Source organism: Ambystoma mexicanum, chromosome 4q (genome assembly GCF_040938575.1).
Source record: "Ambystoma mexicanum isolate Mex_15411 chromosome 4q, UKY_AmexF1_1, whole genome shotgun sequence".
In the NCBI taxonomy this organism is placed as follows: Eukaryota; Metazoa; Chordata; class Amphibia; order Caudata; family Ambystomatidae; genus Ambystoma; species Ambystoma mexicanum.
The window spans coordinates 1,265,161,229-1,265,179,632 of NC_090928.1; the positions used below are offsets into that span (position 1 = coordinate 1,265,161,229).

The window sequence follows — 18,404 nt, forward strand, 5'->3', positions numbered from 1 at the left end:
GGGTTTTAGTAAGAGTTGAGTGACCGTTATACAGAGTATGGGCTTTAGCAATAGTTGAGTGACCGTTATACAGAGTATGGGCGTTAGTAAGAGTGGAGTCACCATTATATAGAGTATGGGCTTTAGCAAGAGTTGAGTGACCGTTATACAGAGTATGGGCTTTAGCAATAGTTGAGTGACCGTTATACAGAGTATGGGCGTTAGTAAGAGTGGAGACACCATTATATAGAGTATGGGCTTTAGCAAGAGTTGAGTGAATGAGTGTTATACATAGTTTGGGCTTTACTAGGAATTGAGTGGCCATTATACAGAGTTTGGGCTTTACTAAGAGTTGAGTGGCCATTATACAGAGTCTGGGCTTTAGCGAGTGAATGAGTGTTACACAGAGCCTGGGCTTTAGTAAGAGTTGAGTGACCGTTATACAGAGTATGGGCGTTAGAAAGAGTTGAGGGACCATTATATAGAGTATGGGCTTTAGCAATAGTTGAGTGAATGAGTGCTATACAGAGTTTGGGCTTTACTAAGAATTGAGTGGCCATTATATAGAGTTTGGGCTTTACTAAGAGTTGAGTGGCCATTATACAGAGTCTGGGCTTTAGTAAACGTTGCGTGGCCATTATACAGCGGCTGAGCTTTAGTAAGAGTTGAGTGAACATTATACAGAGTCTGGGCTTTAGTAGGAGTTGAGTGACAATTATACAGAGTATGGGCTTTAGTAAGAGTTGAGTGGCCATTATACAGAGTTTGGGCTTTAGCGAGTGAATGAGTGTTACACAGAGCCTGGGCTTTAGTAAGAGTTGAGTGACCGTTATACAGAGTATGGGCGTTAGTAAGAGTTGAGTGACCATTATATAGAGTATGGGCTTTAGCAAAAGTTGAGTGAATGAGTGTTATACAGAGTTTGGGCTTTACTAGGAATTGAGTGGCCATTATACAGAGTTTGGGCTTTACTCAACTTTGAGTGGCCATTATACAGATTTTGGGGTTTGCTAAGAGTTGAGTGACCATTATTCAGAGTCTGGACTTTAGTAAGAACTGAGTGACCATTATACAGAGTCTGGGCTTTAATAAAAGTTGAGTGGCCATTATACAGAGTTTGGGCTTTACGAAGAGTTGAGCGGCCATTATACAGAGTATGGGCTTTAGTAAGAGTTGGGTGACCATTATAGTGAGTCTGGACTTTAGTAAGAACTGAGTGACCATTATACAGAGCCTGGGCTTTACCATTATACAGAGTCTGGGCTTCAGTAAGAGTTGAGTGGCCATTATACAGAGTATGGGATTATTTAGCAATAGTTGCGTGAATTAGTGTTATACAGAGTCTGGGCTTTAGTAAGAGCTGAGTGACCATTATACAGAGCCTGGGCTTTACCATTATACAGAGTCTGGGCTTTAGTAAGAGTTGAGTGACCATTATACAGAATATGGGCTAAAGTAAGAGTTGAGTGAATGAGTGTTATATGTAGTATGGGCTTTAGTAAGAGTTGAGTGACCGTTATACAGAGTATGGGCGTTAGTAAGAGTGGAGTCACCATTATATAGAGTATGGGCTTTAGCAAGAGTTGAGTGAATGAGTGTTATACATAGTTTGGGCTTTACTAAGAATTGAGTGGCCATTATACAGAGTCTGGGCTTTAGCGAGTGAATGAATGTTACACAGAGCCTGGGCTTTAGTAAGAGTTGAGGGACCATTATATAGAGTATGGGCTTTAGCAAGAGTTGAGTGACCATTATACAGAGTATGGGCTTTAGTAAGAGTTGAGTGACCATTATACAGAGTCTGGGCTTTAGTAAGAGTTGAGTGACCATTATACAGAGTATGGGCTTTAGTAAGAGTTGAGTGACCATTATACAGAGTATGGGATTCTTTAGTAGAAGTTGAGTGAATGAGTGTTATATGTAGTATGGGCTTTAGTAAGAGTTGAGTGGCCATTATACAGAGTTTGGGCTTTAGTAAGAGTTGAGTGGCCATTATACAGAGTTTGGGCTTTAGCAATAGTTGAGTGACCGTTATACAGAGTATGGGCGTTAGTAAGAGTGGAGTCACCATTATATATAGTATGGGCTTTAGCAAGAGTTGAGTGAATGAGTGTTATACATAGTTTGGGCTTTACTAAGAATTGAGTGGCCATTATACAGAGTCTGGGCTTTAGCGAGTGAATGAATGTTACACAGAGCCTGGGCTTTAGTAAGAGTTGAGGGACCATTATATAGAGTATGGGCTTTAGCAAGAGTTGAGTGACCATTATACAGAGTATGGGCTTTAGTAAGAGTTGAGTGACCATTATACAGAGTCTGGGCTTTAGTAAGAGTTGAGTGACCATTATACAGAGTATGGGCTTTAGTAAGAGTTGAGTGACCATTATACAGAGTATGGGATTCTTTAGTAGAAGTTGAGTGAATGAGTGTTATATGTAGTATGGGCTTTAGTAAGAGTTGAGTGGCCATTATACAGAGTTTGGGCTTTAGTAAGAGTTGAGTGGCCATTATACAGAGTTTGGGCTTTAGTAAGAGTTGAGTGACCGGTATACAGAGTATGGGCGTTAGTAAGAGTTGAGTGACCATTATATAGAGTATGGGCTTTAGCAAAAGTTGAGTGAATGAGTGTTATACAGAGTTTGGGCTTTACTAGGAATTGAGTGGCCATTATACAGAGTTTGGGCTTTACTCAACTTTGAGTGGCCATTATACAGATTTTGGGGTTTGCTAAGAGTTGAGTGACCATTATACAGAGTCTGGACTTTAGTAAGAACTGAGTGACCATTATACAGAGTCTGGGCTTTAATAAAAGTTGAGTGGCCATTATACAGAGTTTGGGCTTTAGTAAGAGTTGAGTAACCATTATACAGAGTCTGGACTTTAGTAAGAGCTGAGTGACCATTATACAGAGTCTGGGCTTTAGTAAGACTTGAGTGACCATTATACAGAGTCTGGGCTTTAGGAAGAGTTGAGTGGCCATTATACAGAGTATGGGTTTTAGCAATCGTTGAGTGAATGAGTGTTATACATAGTCTGGGCTTTAGCAATAGTCGAGTGAATGAGTGTTATACAGAGTATGGGCTTAAAGCCATAATACCAGAGGCACAGGGTTTCCCAGGCCGGTAACGTGGGGGTCTAGCATGTATGACTGTCATGGAAATGGATGCCAGGTAAGGGCAGGCGGAGCCGGAGTGTGGCAGGAAGAAGGTGAGGGACACGAGGGATAGGGAGGCCGACTATCAATAATCCAGATGACCGAGGCGAGGAGGAGTGCCGAGGAGCGGCAAGAGGTCAGAGATCAGGCATTGACATGCGGGTATGTGGGACGATTGCTCAGCTTGCCCGGAGCGTAGCCGGGATCACTCGTGCCAGTCTGCGTGTCAAGCAAGCTGATTGGGGGCACGCACCCACCACGGGCGCCATTGAGAGTTGGGGGAAGAGCATTATAGGTGGATGTGTGCTGCCACTGAATATGGGATTTACCTAAAAGTTATACATTCTGCGGACTATAACAGCGATTGGTGTCCGGAATTACTGGACCTTGATTGCCCGGGCTACACATACAATCTGAAAAGGGCGCTAATGAAACAAAGGGCTTGTGACCCTTATGCAGAGTGTGGGCTTTAAATGGAATTAGTCCCTCCCTGATGTTATATCACCACTTACATGTAATTTCCAACCAACACAGATGTATCACATTTTCTCTCATCGGATAATGCCATTAGATGAGACTTATTTGTTTAAACTGGGTTATTCTTGATTTTTAGACTATTTTAATTATTTTGTACACTTTTAGTTGTTTATTACTCATTGTTTTTTTCCAATTGTATTATCATTATGCGCAGCACCCGCTGACTTCGGACCAGGATCTGTCTGCTCTTTATACATTTTACAAACAAACAAAATAAATAAATGTTAAACCAGAGGTCATTTTATGCTAATGACCCTTATGTTACTTAATTTCCTAATTACCGACTCTCTGCAGTCACTGAATGCTGGGAAGCAGGCGCAATACTTTGTGGGTTTTTTTCTTCAGAGAGATTAGCTCATTACGGGCTGAGTGGCACACACATGCTCGGGTCATGAAGTTAGCTTGTCATATTTTCTAACTAAAAAACTATGACAAGATATTGAAAATTGATATAAATTGAAACATTGCTTGCCTCTGGGACACTGTGCGTCCTTTGTATCGGGGTACATGAATATTGGAAGAAAACGTTACAAAGACTAACCACCCACACGTCAGCGTGTTTTGGAAGGTCAAAGAGCCTGACTTTATTGTGGCAGGATCTACTTTCAAGGTCTTTAGGAGTCTGCTTTCTATGTCCGTTTCATGAATGGTTTTTTAAATGGCTCTATTTAAATGTGAGTGCTTTACGTCCTTTCATGGGGCTGGAATGGACATGGTGTCAGGATTTCGTCACTTGTGCGACTTTTTCAGCCTAAGATATTTGTGTTGTGAGCACAACATGCCAGCGCTCATTACTAAGTCTAGCACGAGGACCGTGTGCTGTACCTTATGGGGGTGAAGAGTGAACGACTAGGGTGACAGTTAAGGCTGGAGCAAGACGCGAAGGCCCACAACCCTTTATGGCATCACTGGATATGCCGTATGGTGATTGGGTGGAAGGTATTTCCATTTGTCCACAGCCTACTCTTCAGTTTGATCAGATCCCATTCCCAATACTATCATTAATTAAACCCCACTGTTCCATCAGGCTGTTCTATCTGTATGATATCGATTGATGATTCACACTGTTACGAGTTATGCGCATTCCCCCAATAGAAGTGCTATAACCAACCGCTATTTGGTGATGCTGCAGTTATGGCAATAAGAACTGTATACTTCTCTGGAGGCTCAGTGGCTATGGATGAGTGTGGCGCGGAAGGTCACTTGCCTGAAACAAGCGTGGAGTGACTAACCTTCTCCTATTTCCGAATGATCTCTGCACACAGTGCTATGAAGCGGCTCTTAGCGCCATACAGCAGTTTAGAGATCACCAATAAATAAATAAAGCAGTCATAGTTGCATTCAACACCACCCACACTGAAGTGCTATGCACTACTTAAAGTCTCCCTATGCAAAGAACTGTTCACCATTCAGTTTCAGAGACTATGAACCAACTGCTCAGTTTGCAGCCTTACAGACTGTCAAGCCACTGTTTAGCTTGCAGTGTTCGTAAGTATTAAACCACATCTCACCCGGAAGTGTTCACGTCTCACCCGGAAGTGTTGTGGCTTATTATCCCGCCACCCGCGTGGGAGAGGTATAACGCATTCGAGCCCCACTCACCTTGGAGTTTCTTCAGCACTGCCACCTCCATCTTCAAGACCTGCTTTGGTTGCTGTGCAGACTCCACCTTCAAGGCCACGTTCTCCCGCGTCAGAAGGTCCATCGCCTCGTAAATCTCCCCAAAGCCTCCACCGCCAATCTTCTTCAGCTGAAAAGTTAGAAGGCGAGGATTAATAGACAGTAATGGCAGTTTGCTTTCAGAAACAACTCCTAGCAAGTCCAAGGGTGCCAGGAGGAGACGATGTACGAGTCTTCATAGCCCCTCTTTAGCCTCCCCCTATCCTTAGCAGCTTGTCTGAAGCTGAGGCAAGTGCTTGACTGTGAAAACGAAATGATAAGTTAGATAGCTCCTCCTTGAACCCTTGTTCCCGCCATAGTGAGGCGGCAGGGAGGGTGAGCGCCACCTGAACCTCCTGAGAAACTCTTTGGCTTCTCTGGAGGTCAGAGTGTAAGACCTGAGGAGAGGGGGAGGCAGGCCCTGAGGTCGTGGCTCTCTGCCCGAGTAACCTTTTCTTTGTTGCCCATACGGAATCCCCTGCCTCTTCCATCTCCCTGACTACCCTCAATCGTCGTAGCTTCCCTGTATAAGCCCGGCAGAGATGTGAGGAATCTGGAGTCAAAATAATGCTTCTTTTCCTCCTTCCCCCCCTACAGTCTGTGCACCATGAGGACATCTTACGAGGGTTGTGGAGAGTCCCTGCTCCCGCTCTCCTTTGAGCAAGATAGGTAAGGTCCTGCTTCACACACGCAGGATAACTGGAGAAGGGTTGATGGATTGTGGTGGTCTTGTGCCTTAGGGACAGGAGCTGCAACCTACTGCCAGCACCAGTAGAGAAACACTTCTGGTGCTGGCAGCAGACCACAACCCTAGGCTGGAATCCCCGCTTACAACCCTTGCTCCTCCGAGTCCCACACATTGCTGGTACCTTTACTGACAACTGCAGATAAAAGAAACGCAGCCTCATAGATGTCATTTAGTGGTAGCCAAGCGTAGCAGTTGCTGGTGTAAAGCATACATTTGGTAGTAGAAAGCTAGTCTACAATGGGTGTAAAACATAGATTTGATAGGAGAAGGATGGTCTATTTTGGGTGCAAAGCATATGTATGTTAGGAGAAGGCTGGCATATAATGGGTTTTAAGAATAGATTTGGGGGAGGGAAGGCTGGTCTATGTCGGCTGTAAAGCATAGATTCAGTAGGGGAAGGCCGGTCTATAATGGGTGTAAAGCACAGATTTGGTAGGAGAAGGCTGGTCTACAAGCATAGATTTGGCATGGTAAGGCTAGTCTACAACGGGTGTAAGGCATAGATTTAGTAGGGGAAGGATGGTCTATAATGGTATCTGGACTTTCCATCGAAAATGAATTCATCAAATTCATTTCCATCGAATTTTATTAATTGAAAATACTTTATGGCAAGGGTTAGAATTAGGGTTAGGGCAAAGATAGGGCTACAGTTGGGCTTAGGTTTAGAGTTAGAGTTGGGTTAGGGTTAAGGGGGTGGGCTTGGAGAGTCTGGAGGGGAACCCCCCCCCCCCACACCCCCAATATACAACATTAAAACATTACAAGGAGCTGGCCAGTGCCAGAATTTCAGCACTGGACAGCTCCATGTAACGTTTTACCGTGAAAAATAAAAGCATGGAAATGCTATCTTTTACATTTAAAAGCACATATCCATTGAAACGTGCTCATCCCCATGTTCGATGGACAAGTTTCGATGGATATGTACTTTTACATGTAAAAGATAGCATTTCGATGCATTTCCATTCGATGGATTTTCATCGATGCATTTGTGTTTCGATTCATTTCATTCAATGTAAAGACCATAAACCGTCTATAATGGGTGTAAAGCATCAATTTGGTAGTGGAAGGCTGGCCTATAACGGGTGTAAAGCACAGATTTGGTAGGGGAAGGGTGGTCCATAATGGGTGTAAACTAAGCATAGATTTGGTAGGATAAGGATGGTCTATAATGGGTGTGAAGCATAGGTATGTTAGGAGAAGGCCAGCCTATAATGGGTTTTATGCATAGATTTGGCAGGGGAATGCTGGTCTATAACGGGTGTAAAGCATAGATTTGGTAGGATAAGGATGGTCTATAATGGGTGTAAAGCATAGGTATGTTAGGAGAAGGCTGGCCTATAATGGGTTTTATGCATAGATTTGGTAGGGGAATGCTGGTCTATAACGGGTGTACAGCATTGATTCGGTAGGGGAAGACTAGTCTATAATGGGTGTAAAGCATAGATTTGGTAGGAGAAGGCTGGCCTACAAGCATAGATTTGATGGGAGAAGGCTGGTCTATAATGGGTGTAAAATATAGATTTGGTTGGTGAAGGCTGGTCTATAATGGGTGTAAAGCATAGATTTGGTAGGAGAAGGCTGGTCTACAAGCATAGATTTGGTAGGAGAAGGCTGGTTTATAATGGGTGTAAAGCATAGATTTGGTAGGGGAAGGCTGGTCTATAATGGCACTGTAACCATGTAATATACATGTATAATAATATATATATTGTAATATATGTAATTAGTAAGATTGTTATTATGCTAGCATTGTTAAACCTCTGAATGTAATCTATTCTCCTGTATGTATGTTCTTTTCTTGCAACCCTGTACAAATTGCGCCCTGATGCCCCCGGGCCTGATGGTTTGAGTGTTATAAATAAACAAATACAAATATAACAGGTGTAAAGTGTAGATCTGGTAGGGGAAGGCTGGTCTATAGGGGTGTAAAGCATACATTTGGTAGGGGAAGTCTTGTCTATAACGAGTGTAAGGCATAGATTTGGTAGAGGTATAAAGCATAGCTTTGGTAAGGGAAGGCTCGTCTACAATGGGTGTAAAGCATAGTTTTGATAGGAGAAGGCTGGTCTATAACGGGTGTAAAGCATAGATTTGGTAGGGGAAGTCTTGTCTATAACGAGTGTAAGGCATAGATTTGGTAGAGGTATAAAGCATAGCTTTGGTAAGGGAAGGCTGGTCTACAATGGGTGTAAAGCATAGTTTTGATAGGAGAAGGCTGGTCTATAATGGGTGTAAAGCATAGATTTGGTAGGGGAAGGCTGATCTATATAATGGGCGTAAAGCAGTAATTTGGTAGGAGAAGGCTGGTCTATAATGGGTGTAAAGCATAGATTTGGTAAGGGAAGGCTGGTCTATAATAGGTGTAAATCATATATTTGGTAGGGGAAGGCTGGTATATAATGGGTGTAACGCATAGATTTGGTAGGAGAAGGATGGTCTATAATGGTATCTTGACTTTCCATCGAAAATGAATTCATCGAATTTATTTCCATCGAATTTTGTTAATTGAAAATACTTTATGGCAAGGGTTAGAATTAGGGTTGGGTTAGGGCTACAGTTGGGCTTAGGGTTAGAGTTAGGGCTGGGTTAGGGTTAAGGGGGTGGGCTTGGAGAGTCTGAAGGGGAACCCCCCCAATATACAATAAACATTAAAACATTACAAGGAGCTGGCCAGTGCAGGAATTTCAGCACTGGACAGCTCCATGTAACGTTTTACCGTGAAAAGTAAAAGCATGGAAATGCTATCTTTTACATTTAAAAGCACATATCCATTGAAACGTGTCCATCCCTATATTCGATGGACAGGTTTCGATGGATATGTACTTTTACATGTAAAAGATAGCATTTCGATGCATTTCCATTCGATGGATTTTCATTGATGCGTTTGTGTTTCGATGCATTTCATTCAATGTAAAGACCATAAACCGTCTATAATGGGTGTAAAGCATCAATTTGGTAGGGGAAGGCTGGCCTATAACGGGTGTAAAGCACAGATTTGGTAGGGGAAGTGTGGTCCATAATGGGTGTAAACTAAGCATAGATTTGGTAGGATAAGGATGGTCTATAATGGGTGTAAAGCATAGGTATGTTAGGAGAAGGCTGGCCTATAACGGGTTTTATGCATAGCTTTGGTAGGGGAAGACTAGTCTATAACGGGTGTAAAGAATAGATTTGGTTGGTGAAGGCTGGTCTATAATGGGTGTAAAGCATAGATTTGGTAGGCAAAGGCTGGTTTACAAGCATAGATTTGGTAGAGGGCTGGTCTATAATGGGTGTAAAGTATAGATTTGGTTGGTGAAGGCTGGTCTATAATTGGTGTAAAGCATAGATTTGGTAGGAGAAGGCTGGTCTACAAGCATAGATTTGGTAGGGCAGACTGGTCTATAATGGGTGTAAAGCATAGATTTGGTAGGGGAAGGCTGGTCTATAACAGGTGTAAAGCATATTGGTAGGGGAAGGCTGGTCTATAGGGGTGTAAAACATACATTTGGTAGGGGAAGTCTTGTCTATAACGAGTATAAGGCATTGATTTGGTAGAGGTATAAAGCATAGCTTTGGTAAGGGAAGGCTGGTCTACAATGGGTGTAAAGCATAGTTTTGATAGGAGAAGGCTGATCTATAATGGGTGTAAAGCATAGATTTGGTAGGGGAAGGCTGGTATATAATGGGTGTAAAGCATATTTTCGGTGGGAGAAGGCTGGTCTATAATGGGTGTAACACATAGATTTGGTAGGGGAAGGCTGATCTATATAATGGGCGTAAAGCAGTAATTTGGTAGGAGAAGGCAGGTCTATAATGGGTGTAAAGCATAGATTTGGTAGGGAAGACTGGTTTTTGGTGGGTGTAAAGAGAGTAGAATGATAATGAGTTATTTATATAGAGCTTACACCTAAGAACATATAATATCACTGAACTGAAGTTGGTACTCATTTATCAACCTCGGAAGGATGAAGGGCTGAGTTGGCCATGCCGGGATTCGAACCTGCGACCTGTAGATCACACACAGATTGCAACAGTGAGCGCTCAACCCACTGAGCTATCTTACCGGCACCGCCAGTGGTTTTATGTTGGGCGTTGGATAAAAGAGGCAGTAAAAGTGTCCCAAACCACATTCCCCCTTGAAGAATTGCTCACCACTTTCCAGCGGTCCTTCACCACGTAGCTGACGGGGAGGATGTCCACCTGCTCCCCTCCTCCGCTCATGTTGGCGTCGTCCTTGATCACTGCTGCCAGGCACTGCATTTGCCAGCCAGAGAGGATTTTGCTGGCGCCCGATTTAAATGAGCCATTTAACTGGAAGAAGGGCGAGAAAGAAAAGAGGAGAATTCAACCCCAAGAGAACATGCTTCGAGCGGAGCCATGCTGGTCCTCAGAGGGACAGGGCAAGGCTGGAGACAAGACAGTCGGAGAGGAGCCTGCGATATTCTGCCCGCTCCCTGCAGGACCCCCTCCCCCACTCACAGGATCCACCCGGCTGCCTCCATGCACCGACCGGGCAAAGCATCATACCATGCAGGAGTCCCCAAGAAGAGGTGGCTGGTGGGAACACGGTGCAGGCCAAGCAGCACTCGGGCCCTTCCAAGATGCCAGTCCTGGAACCAAGAGAGGCTCAGGACGGTGTATGAGCACAGGCTTGGGATGGGCAAGACTGGCATTGCATATCTAGGTCTGAGGGGAGGGCAATGGGGCTATGGGAGGGGCATTCTTCAAATCATAGGAACTGATATCATTTTTGGGGGTTGCTAGCTCTTTGGAGAGGGTTAATGCCCATTCTACACAAGCGCCCCGCCCCCCAGGATCTTTAGAGGGGTGTGATTAAATGTTGACATATTTTTCAGATGAGTCATATGTTGTGTTGGGTATCAGCCTGTTGTGGTGTGAGAGCAGCCCCTAGACCATGTGGGAGTGAGAAACCTGTGCCTCCCCCTGTATCCTCATTGACCATGGAAGCCTTAGAGAGTGGGTCAGCATGGCAGGCCTTCCAGCTCACATATTGTAATGTAAATAGTCTGTTGCACTGCGCTGGTTGCCACCAAAGGGGTGCCTCTGGTCACACTGCTTACGCCTTTTGGCCTGCACCATGGCGATGTGTTATCAGACTCCGTATCTGCAGTGGTGGCTGTATCCTGCATGGAGGCCCTCGCTCACTGGCAGGGATACGGTGGAATCCATGCATGATTCAAGAACCGCCGCTCAAATTCTCACACACATCCTGTGAAATAGCGGCCGTTGACCAATGGAAATTGAGATCAATTTGTTAGTGTGGGGTAGGCACAAGGAGTGACTCTTCTAAGAAGACAGCTTCATGTCTAGGCGGGATTGTGCACTGACAGGATAGAAAAGTCAGAAAAAAAGTAGAGCACGAGTACACAGCAGCGTGCACTGCGTGCTGAAGTACACAGCAGGGTGTACTGCGTGCTGACTGTAAGCATTGGGTCAAGAGACTGGGGTCCACCGCCCATGTACAGAAGAGAACGCGGACTTAAGTTAACAGGCAGTTTTGCTCTCAGTGCTGAGGGGAACTCGTAAGAGGGAATTCAGGATAGAACCCCTGAGGGGAACTCTACAATGAGTCAAGGGAGCAATGAGGGCTAGCAGCAGAAGATTGACTGATGAGGAGAGCCTGGAGTAATTGAGTGGCGAGTCCAGAGAATAGCTCAGCAAGAGACCGATGGCCGACCATCGAGATCAACTCAGGAAAGTCCAAGCGGCTGACTGCAGAAGATACCAAGGGAAGGTATCGGGTGCTGACTGCTGAAGATACCAGGGGAAGGTATTGGGTGCTGACTGCTGAAGATACCTAGGGAAGGTAGCGGGTGCTGACTGCAGAAGAAACCAAGGGAAGGTACCAGGTGCTGACTACTGAAGATACCTAGAGAAGGTATCGGGTGCTGACTGCACAGGATACCTAGGGAAGGTATCGGGTGCTGACTGCAGAAGATACCAAGGGAAGGTATCGGGTGCTGACTGCTGAAGATACCTAGGGAAGGTACCGGGTGCTGACTGCTGAAGATACCTAGGGAAGGTACCGGGTGCTGACTGCTGAAGATACCTAGGGAAGGTACTGGGTGCTGACTGCAGAAGATACCTAGGGAAGGTACCGGGTGCTGACTGCAGAAGATACCTAGAGAAGGTATCGGGTGCTGACTGCAGAAGATACCTGGGAAAGGTACCGAGTGCTGACTGCTGAAGATACGTAGGGAAGGAATTGGGTGCTGACTGCTGAAGATACCTAGGGAAGGTATCGGGTGCTGACTGCTGAAGATACCTAGGGAAGGTACCCAGTGCTGACTACTGAAGATACCTAGGGAAGGTATTGGGTGCTGACTGCTGAAGATACCTAGGGAAGGTATCGGGTGCTGACTGCTGAAGATACCTAGGGAAGGTACTGGGTGCTGACTGCTGAAGATACCAAGGGAAGGTATCAGGTGCTGACTGCTGACGATACCTATGGAAGGTATTGGGTGCTGACTGCTGAAGATATTTTGCGGAGGATATTGGGTGCTGACTGCTGAAGATATCCTGGGAAGGAATTGGATGCTGACTACTGAAGATACCTAGGGAAGGTATTAGGTGCGGACTGCTGAATATATCTTGGGAAGGTATTGGGTGCTGACAGCTGAATATATCTTGGGAAGGAATTGGGTGCTGACTGCTGAAGATATATTGGGAAGGTATTGAGTGCTGACTGCTGAAGATATCTTGGGAAGTTATTGGGTGAGAACGACTGCTTAAGTTACCTTAGGAAGGTATTGGGGGATGACTGATGAAGATATCTTGGAAAGGTATTGGGTGCTGACTGCTGACGATACCTAGGAAAGGTATCGAGTGCTGACTGCTGAAGATAACTAGGGAAGGTATTGGGTGATGACTGCTGAAGATATTTTGGGGAGGATATTGGGTGCTGACTGCTGAAGATATCGTAGGAAGGAATCGGCGGCCGACTACTGAAGATACCCAGGGGAGATATTAGGTGCTGACTGCTGAAGATATCTTGGGAAGGTATTGGGCGAGGACGACTGCTTAAGTTACCTTAGGTTGGTATTGTGTGCCGACTGCTGAAGTTATCTTGGGGAGGTATTGGGTGCTGACTGGTGAAGATATCTTGGGAAGGTATTGGGTGCTGACTGGTGAAGATATCTTTGGAAGGTATTGGATGGTATTGGGTGCTGACTGTTGAAGATAAATAGGGAAGTTATTAGGTGCTGACTGCTGAAGATATCTTGGGAAGGTATTGGGTGAGGACGACTGCTTAAGTTACCTTTGGAAGGTATTGGGGGATGACTGATGAATATATCTTGGGAAGGATTTGGCTGCCGACTACTGAAGATACCTAGGGAAGATATTAGGTGCTGACTGCTGAAGATATCTTGGGAAGGTATTGTGTGCTGACTGCTGAAGATATCTTGGGAAGGAATCGGGTGCCAACTACTGAAGATATCTAGGGAAGGTATTAGGTGCTGACTGCTGAAGATATCTTGGGAAGGTATTGGGTGCTGACTGCTGAAGATATCTTGGGAAGGTATTGGGTGCTGACTGCTGAAGATAACTAGGGAAGGTATTGGGTGCTGACTGCTGAAGATATCCTGGGAAGGTATTGGGTACTGACTGCTGAAGATATCTTGGTAAGGAATTGGGTGCCGAATACTGAAGATACCTAGGGAAGGTATTGTGGGCTGATAGATGAACCTAGGGAAGGTATCGGGTGCTGACTGCTGAAGATACCTAGGGAAGGTATTGGAGGATGGCTGATGAAGATATCTTGGGAAGGTATTGCTTGCTGACTGCTGAAGATATCTTGGGAAGGTGCTGACTGCTGAAGATAACTAGGGAAGGTATTGGGTGCTGACTGCTGAAGATATCATAGGAAGGTATTGGGTGCTGACTGCTGAAGATATATTGGGAAGGAATTGGGTGCCGACTACTGAAGATACATAGGGATGGTATAGGGTGCTGATTGCTGAAGATATCTTGGGAAGGTATTGGGTGCTGACTGCTGAAGATATCTTGGGAAGGTGCTGACTGCTGAAGATAACTAGGGAAGGTATTGGGTGCTGACTGCTGAAGATATCCTGGGAAGGTATTGGGTGCTGACTGCTGAAGATATCTTGGGAAGGAATGGGGTGCTGACTGCTGAAGATATATTGGGAAGGTGCTGACTGCTGAAGATAACTAGGGAAGGTATTGGGTGCTGACTGCTGAAGATATCCTGGGAAGGTATTGGGTGCTGACTGCTGAAGATATCTTGGGAAGGAATTGGGTGCTGACTGCTGGAGATATATTGGGAAGGAATTGGGTGCCAACTACTGAAGATACCTAGGGAAGGTATCGGGTGCTGACTGCTGAAGATATCTTGGGAAGTAATTGGGTGCCGACTACTGAAGATACCTGGGTAAGGTATTAGGTGCTGACTGCTGAAGATATCTTGGGAAGCTATTGGGTGCTGACTGCTGAAGATATCTTGGGAAGGTGCTGACTGCTGAAGATATCTTGGGAAGCTATTGGGTGCTGACTGCTGAAGATATCTTGGGAAGGTGCTGACTGCTGAAGATATCTTGGGAAGGTATTGGGTGAGGACGACTGCTTAAGTTACCTTAGGAAGGTATTGGGTGCTGACTGCTGAAGATATCTTGGGAAGATCATGTGTGCTGAAGATAAATTGGGAAGGTATTGGGTGCTGACTGCTGAAGATATCTTGGGAAGGAATTGGGTGCTGACTGCTGAAGATATCTTGGGAAGGAATTGGGAGCCGACTACTGAAGATACCTAGGGAAGGTATCGGGTGCTGAATGCTGAAGATATCTTGGGAAGTAATTGGTTGCCGACTACTGAAGATACCTGGGAAAGGTATTAGGTGCTGACTGCTGAAGATATCTTGAGAAGCTATTGGGTGCTGACTGCTGAAGATATCTTGGGAAGGTATTGGGTGAGGATGACTGCTTAAGTTACCTTAGGAAGGTATTGGGTGCTGACTGCTGAAGATATCTTGGGAAGATACTGGGTGCTGAAGATAACTAGGGAAGGTATTGGGTGCTGACTGCTGAAGATATCTTGGGAAGGAATTGGGTGCTGACTGCTGAAGATATCTTGGGAAGGAATTGGGTGCCGACTACTGAAGATACCTAGGGAAGGTATTGGGTGCTGACTGCTGAAGATATCGTGGGAAGTAATTGGGTGCCGACTACTGAAGATACCTGGGAAATGTATTAGGTGCTGACTGCTGAAGATATCTTGGGAAGCTATTGGGTGCTGACTGCTGAAGATATCTTGGGAAGGTGCTGACTGCTAAAGATATCTTGGGAAGGTATTGGGTGCTGACTGTTGAAGATATCGTGGGAAGGTGCTGACTGCTGAAGATATCTTGGGAAGGTATTGAGTGCTGACTGCTGGAGATATATTGGGAAGGTATTGGGTGAGGACAACTGCTTAAGTTACCTTAGGAAGGTATTGGGTGCTGACTGGTGAAGATATGTTGGGAAGATCCTGGGTGCTGACTGCTGAAGATTTCTTGGGAAGGTATTGGGTGCTGACTGCTGAAGATATCTTGGGAAGGTATTGGGTGCTGACTGCTGAAGATATCTTGGGAAGGAATTGGGAGCCGACTACTGAAGATACCTAGGGAAGGTATCGGGTGCTGAATGCTGAAGATATCTTGGGAAGTAATTGGTTGCCGACTACTGAAGATACCTGGGAAAGGTATTAGGTGCTGACTGCTGAAGATATCTTGGGAAGGTATTGGGTGCTGACTGTTGAAGATATCGTGGGAAGGTGCTGACTGCTGAAGATATCTTGGGAAGGTATTGAGTGCTGACTGCTGGAGATATATTGGGAAGGTATTGGGTGAGGACAACTGCTTAAGTTACCTTAGGAAGGTATTGGGTGCTGACTGGTGAAGATATGTTGGGAAGATCCTGGGTGCTGACTGCTGAACATTTCTTGGGAAGGAATTGGGTGCTGACTGCTGGAGATATATTGGGAAGGAATTGGGTGCCAACTACTGAAGATACCTAGGGAAGGTATCGGGTGCTGACTGCTGAAGATATCTGGGGAAGTAATTGGGTGCCGACTACTGAAGATACCTGGGTAAGGTATTAGGTGCTGACTGCTGAAGATATCTTGGGAAGCTATTGGGTGCTGACTGCTGAAGATATCTTGGGAAGGTGCTGACTGCTGAAGATATCTTGGGAAGCTATTGGGTGCTGACTGCTGAAGATATCTTGGGAAGGTGCTGACTGCTGAAGATATCTTGGGAAGGTATTGGGTGAGGACGACTGCTTAAGTTACCTTAGGAAGGTATTGGGTGCTGACTGCTGAAGATATCTTGGGAAGATCATGTGTGCTGAAGATAAATTGGGAAGGTATTGGGTGCTGACTGCTGAAGATATCTTGGGAAGGAATTGGGTGCTGACTGCTGAAGATATCTTGGGAAGGAATTGGGAGCCGACTACTGAAGATACCTAGGGAAGGTATCGGGTGCTGAATGCTGAAGATATCTTGGGAAATAATTGGTTGCCGACTACTGAAGATACCTGGGAAAGGTATTGGGTGCTGACTGCTGAATATATCTTGAGAAGCTATTGGGTGCTGACTGCTGAAGATATCTTGGGAAGGTATTGGGTGAGGGTGACTGCTTAAGTTACCTTAGGAAGGTATTGGGTGCTGACTGCTGAAGATATCTTGGGAAGATACTGGGTGCTGAAGATAACTAGGGAAGGTATTGGGTGCTGACTGCTGAAGATATCTTGGGAAGGAATTGGGTGCTGACTGCTGAAGATATCTTGGGAAGGAATTGGGTGCCGACTACTGAAGATACCTAGGGAAGGTATTGGGTGCTGACTGCTGAAGATATTGTGGGAAGTAATTGGGTGCCGACTACTGAAGATACCTGGGAAATGTATTAGGTGCTGACTGCTGAAGATATCTTGGGAAGCTATTGGGTGCTGACTGCTGAAGATATCTTGGGAAGGTGCTGACTGCTAAAGATATCTTGGGAAGGTATTGGGTGCTGACTGTTGAAGATATCGTGGGAAGGTGCTGACTGCTGAAGATATCTTGGGAAGGTATTGAGTGCTGACTGCTGGAGATATATTGGGAAGGTATTGGGTGAGGACAACTGCTTAAGTTACCTTAGGAAGGTATTGGGTGCTGACTGGTGAAGATATGTTGGGAAGATCCTGGGTGCTGACTGCTGAAGATTTCTTGGGAAGGTATTGGGTGCTGACTGCTGAAGATATCTTGGGAAGGTATTGGGTGGTGACTGCTGAAGATATATTGGGAATGTCCTAAGTGTTGACTGCTGAAGGTATCATTGCAAGGTATCAGCTGAGTGCTGAAGATATCTTGGAAAGGGATTGGGTGCAGACTACTGAAGATATCACTCACGCCTTCCGTAAAACCATGAAAACCACCCTATTCGCCTGAACACTTTACCCCCTGTCATGACGTCCATCCCCCACATGGATACTATGAACTGTGTACGTTTTTATGCATAACATGTATTACATCTCTGCTCTCCCATGCTGTAACGTATGCGTAATGTAACTAAGTCTACTGCAAGTAACAGCGCCACAATGCCCCTGGGCTGTCTGTGCGCTATATAAATGTAAAAAATAAAAGAAATAAAAATAGGGAAGGTATTGGGTGCCGACTGCTGAAGGTATTGGGTGCTGACTGCTGAAGATATCTTGGGAAGGTATTGGGTGCTGACTGCTGAAGATATCTTGGGAAGGTATTGGGTGCTGACTGCTGAATTTATCTTGGGATGGTATTGGGTGCTGACTGCTGAATATATCTTGATAAGGTATTGGGTGCTGACTGCTTAAGATACTTAGGGAAGGAATTGGGCGCTAACTGCTGAAGATAACTAGGGAAGGTATTGGGTGCTGACTGCTGAAGATATGTTGGGAAGGAATTGGCTGCCGACTACTGAAGATACCTAGGGAAGGTATTGGGGCTGGCAGATGAAGATACCTAGGGAAGGTATCAGGTGCTGACTGCTGAAGATTCCTAGGGAAAGTATTGGGGGATGAGTGATGAAGATACCAAGGGAAGGTATCGGGTGCTGACTGCTGAAGATATCTTGGGAAGGAATTGGGTGCCGACTACTGAAGATAGATAGGGAAGGTATTAGGTGGTGACTGTTGAAGATATCCTGGGAAGGTATTGAGTGCTGACTGCTGAAGATATCTTGGGAAGGCATTGGCTGAGGACGACTGCTTAGGTTAACTTAGGAAGATATTGGGTGCTGACTGCTGAAGATATCTTGGGAAGGTATCGGGTGCTGACTGCTGAAGATATCTTGGGAAGGAATTGGGTGCCGACTACTGA

At 45.3% G+C, this 18,404-nt stretch overlaps 1 protein-coding gene across 2 annotated transcripts in view; it reads right to left on the reverse strand.

Moving 5' to 3' along the window:
• Positions 1 to 18,404, reverse strand: part of TTBK1 (tau tubulin kinase 1) — a 1,457,642-nt gene that overhangs the window by 1,324,132 nt on the left and 115,106 nt on the right. For both annotated transcript variants that reach the window (XM_069608875.1, XM_069608874.1), the window contains exons 2-3: positions 10,212 to 10,370; positions 5,273 to 5,420 (exon numbers count right to left, since the gene is read on the reverse strand). In XM_069608875.1, coding sequence (XP_069464976.1) covers positions 5,273 to 5,420; positions 10,212 to 10,319 — 256 coding nt within the window. In that variant the 5' untranslated portion in view covers positions 10,320 to 10,370. The remainder of the gene's footprint in view (positions 1 to 5,272; positions 5,421 to 10,211; positions 10,371 to 18,404) is intronic.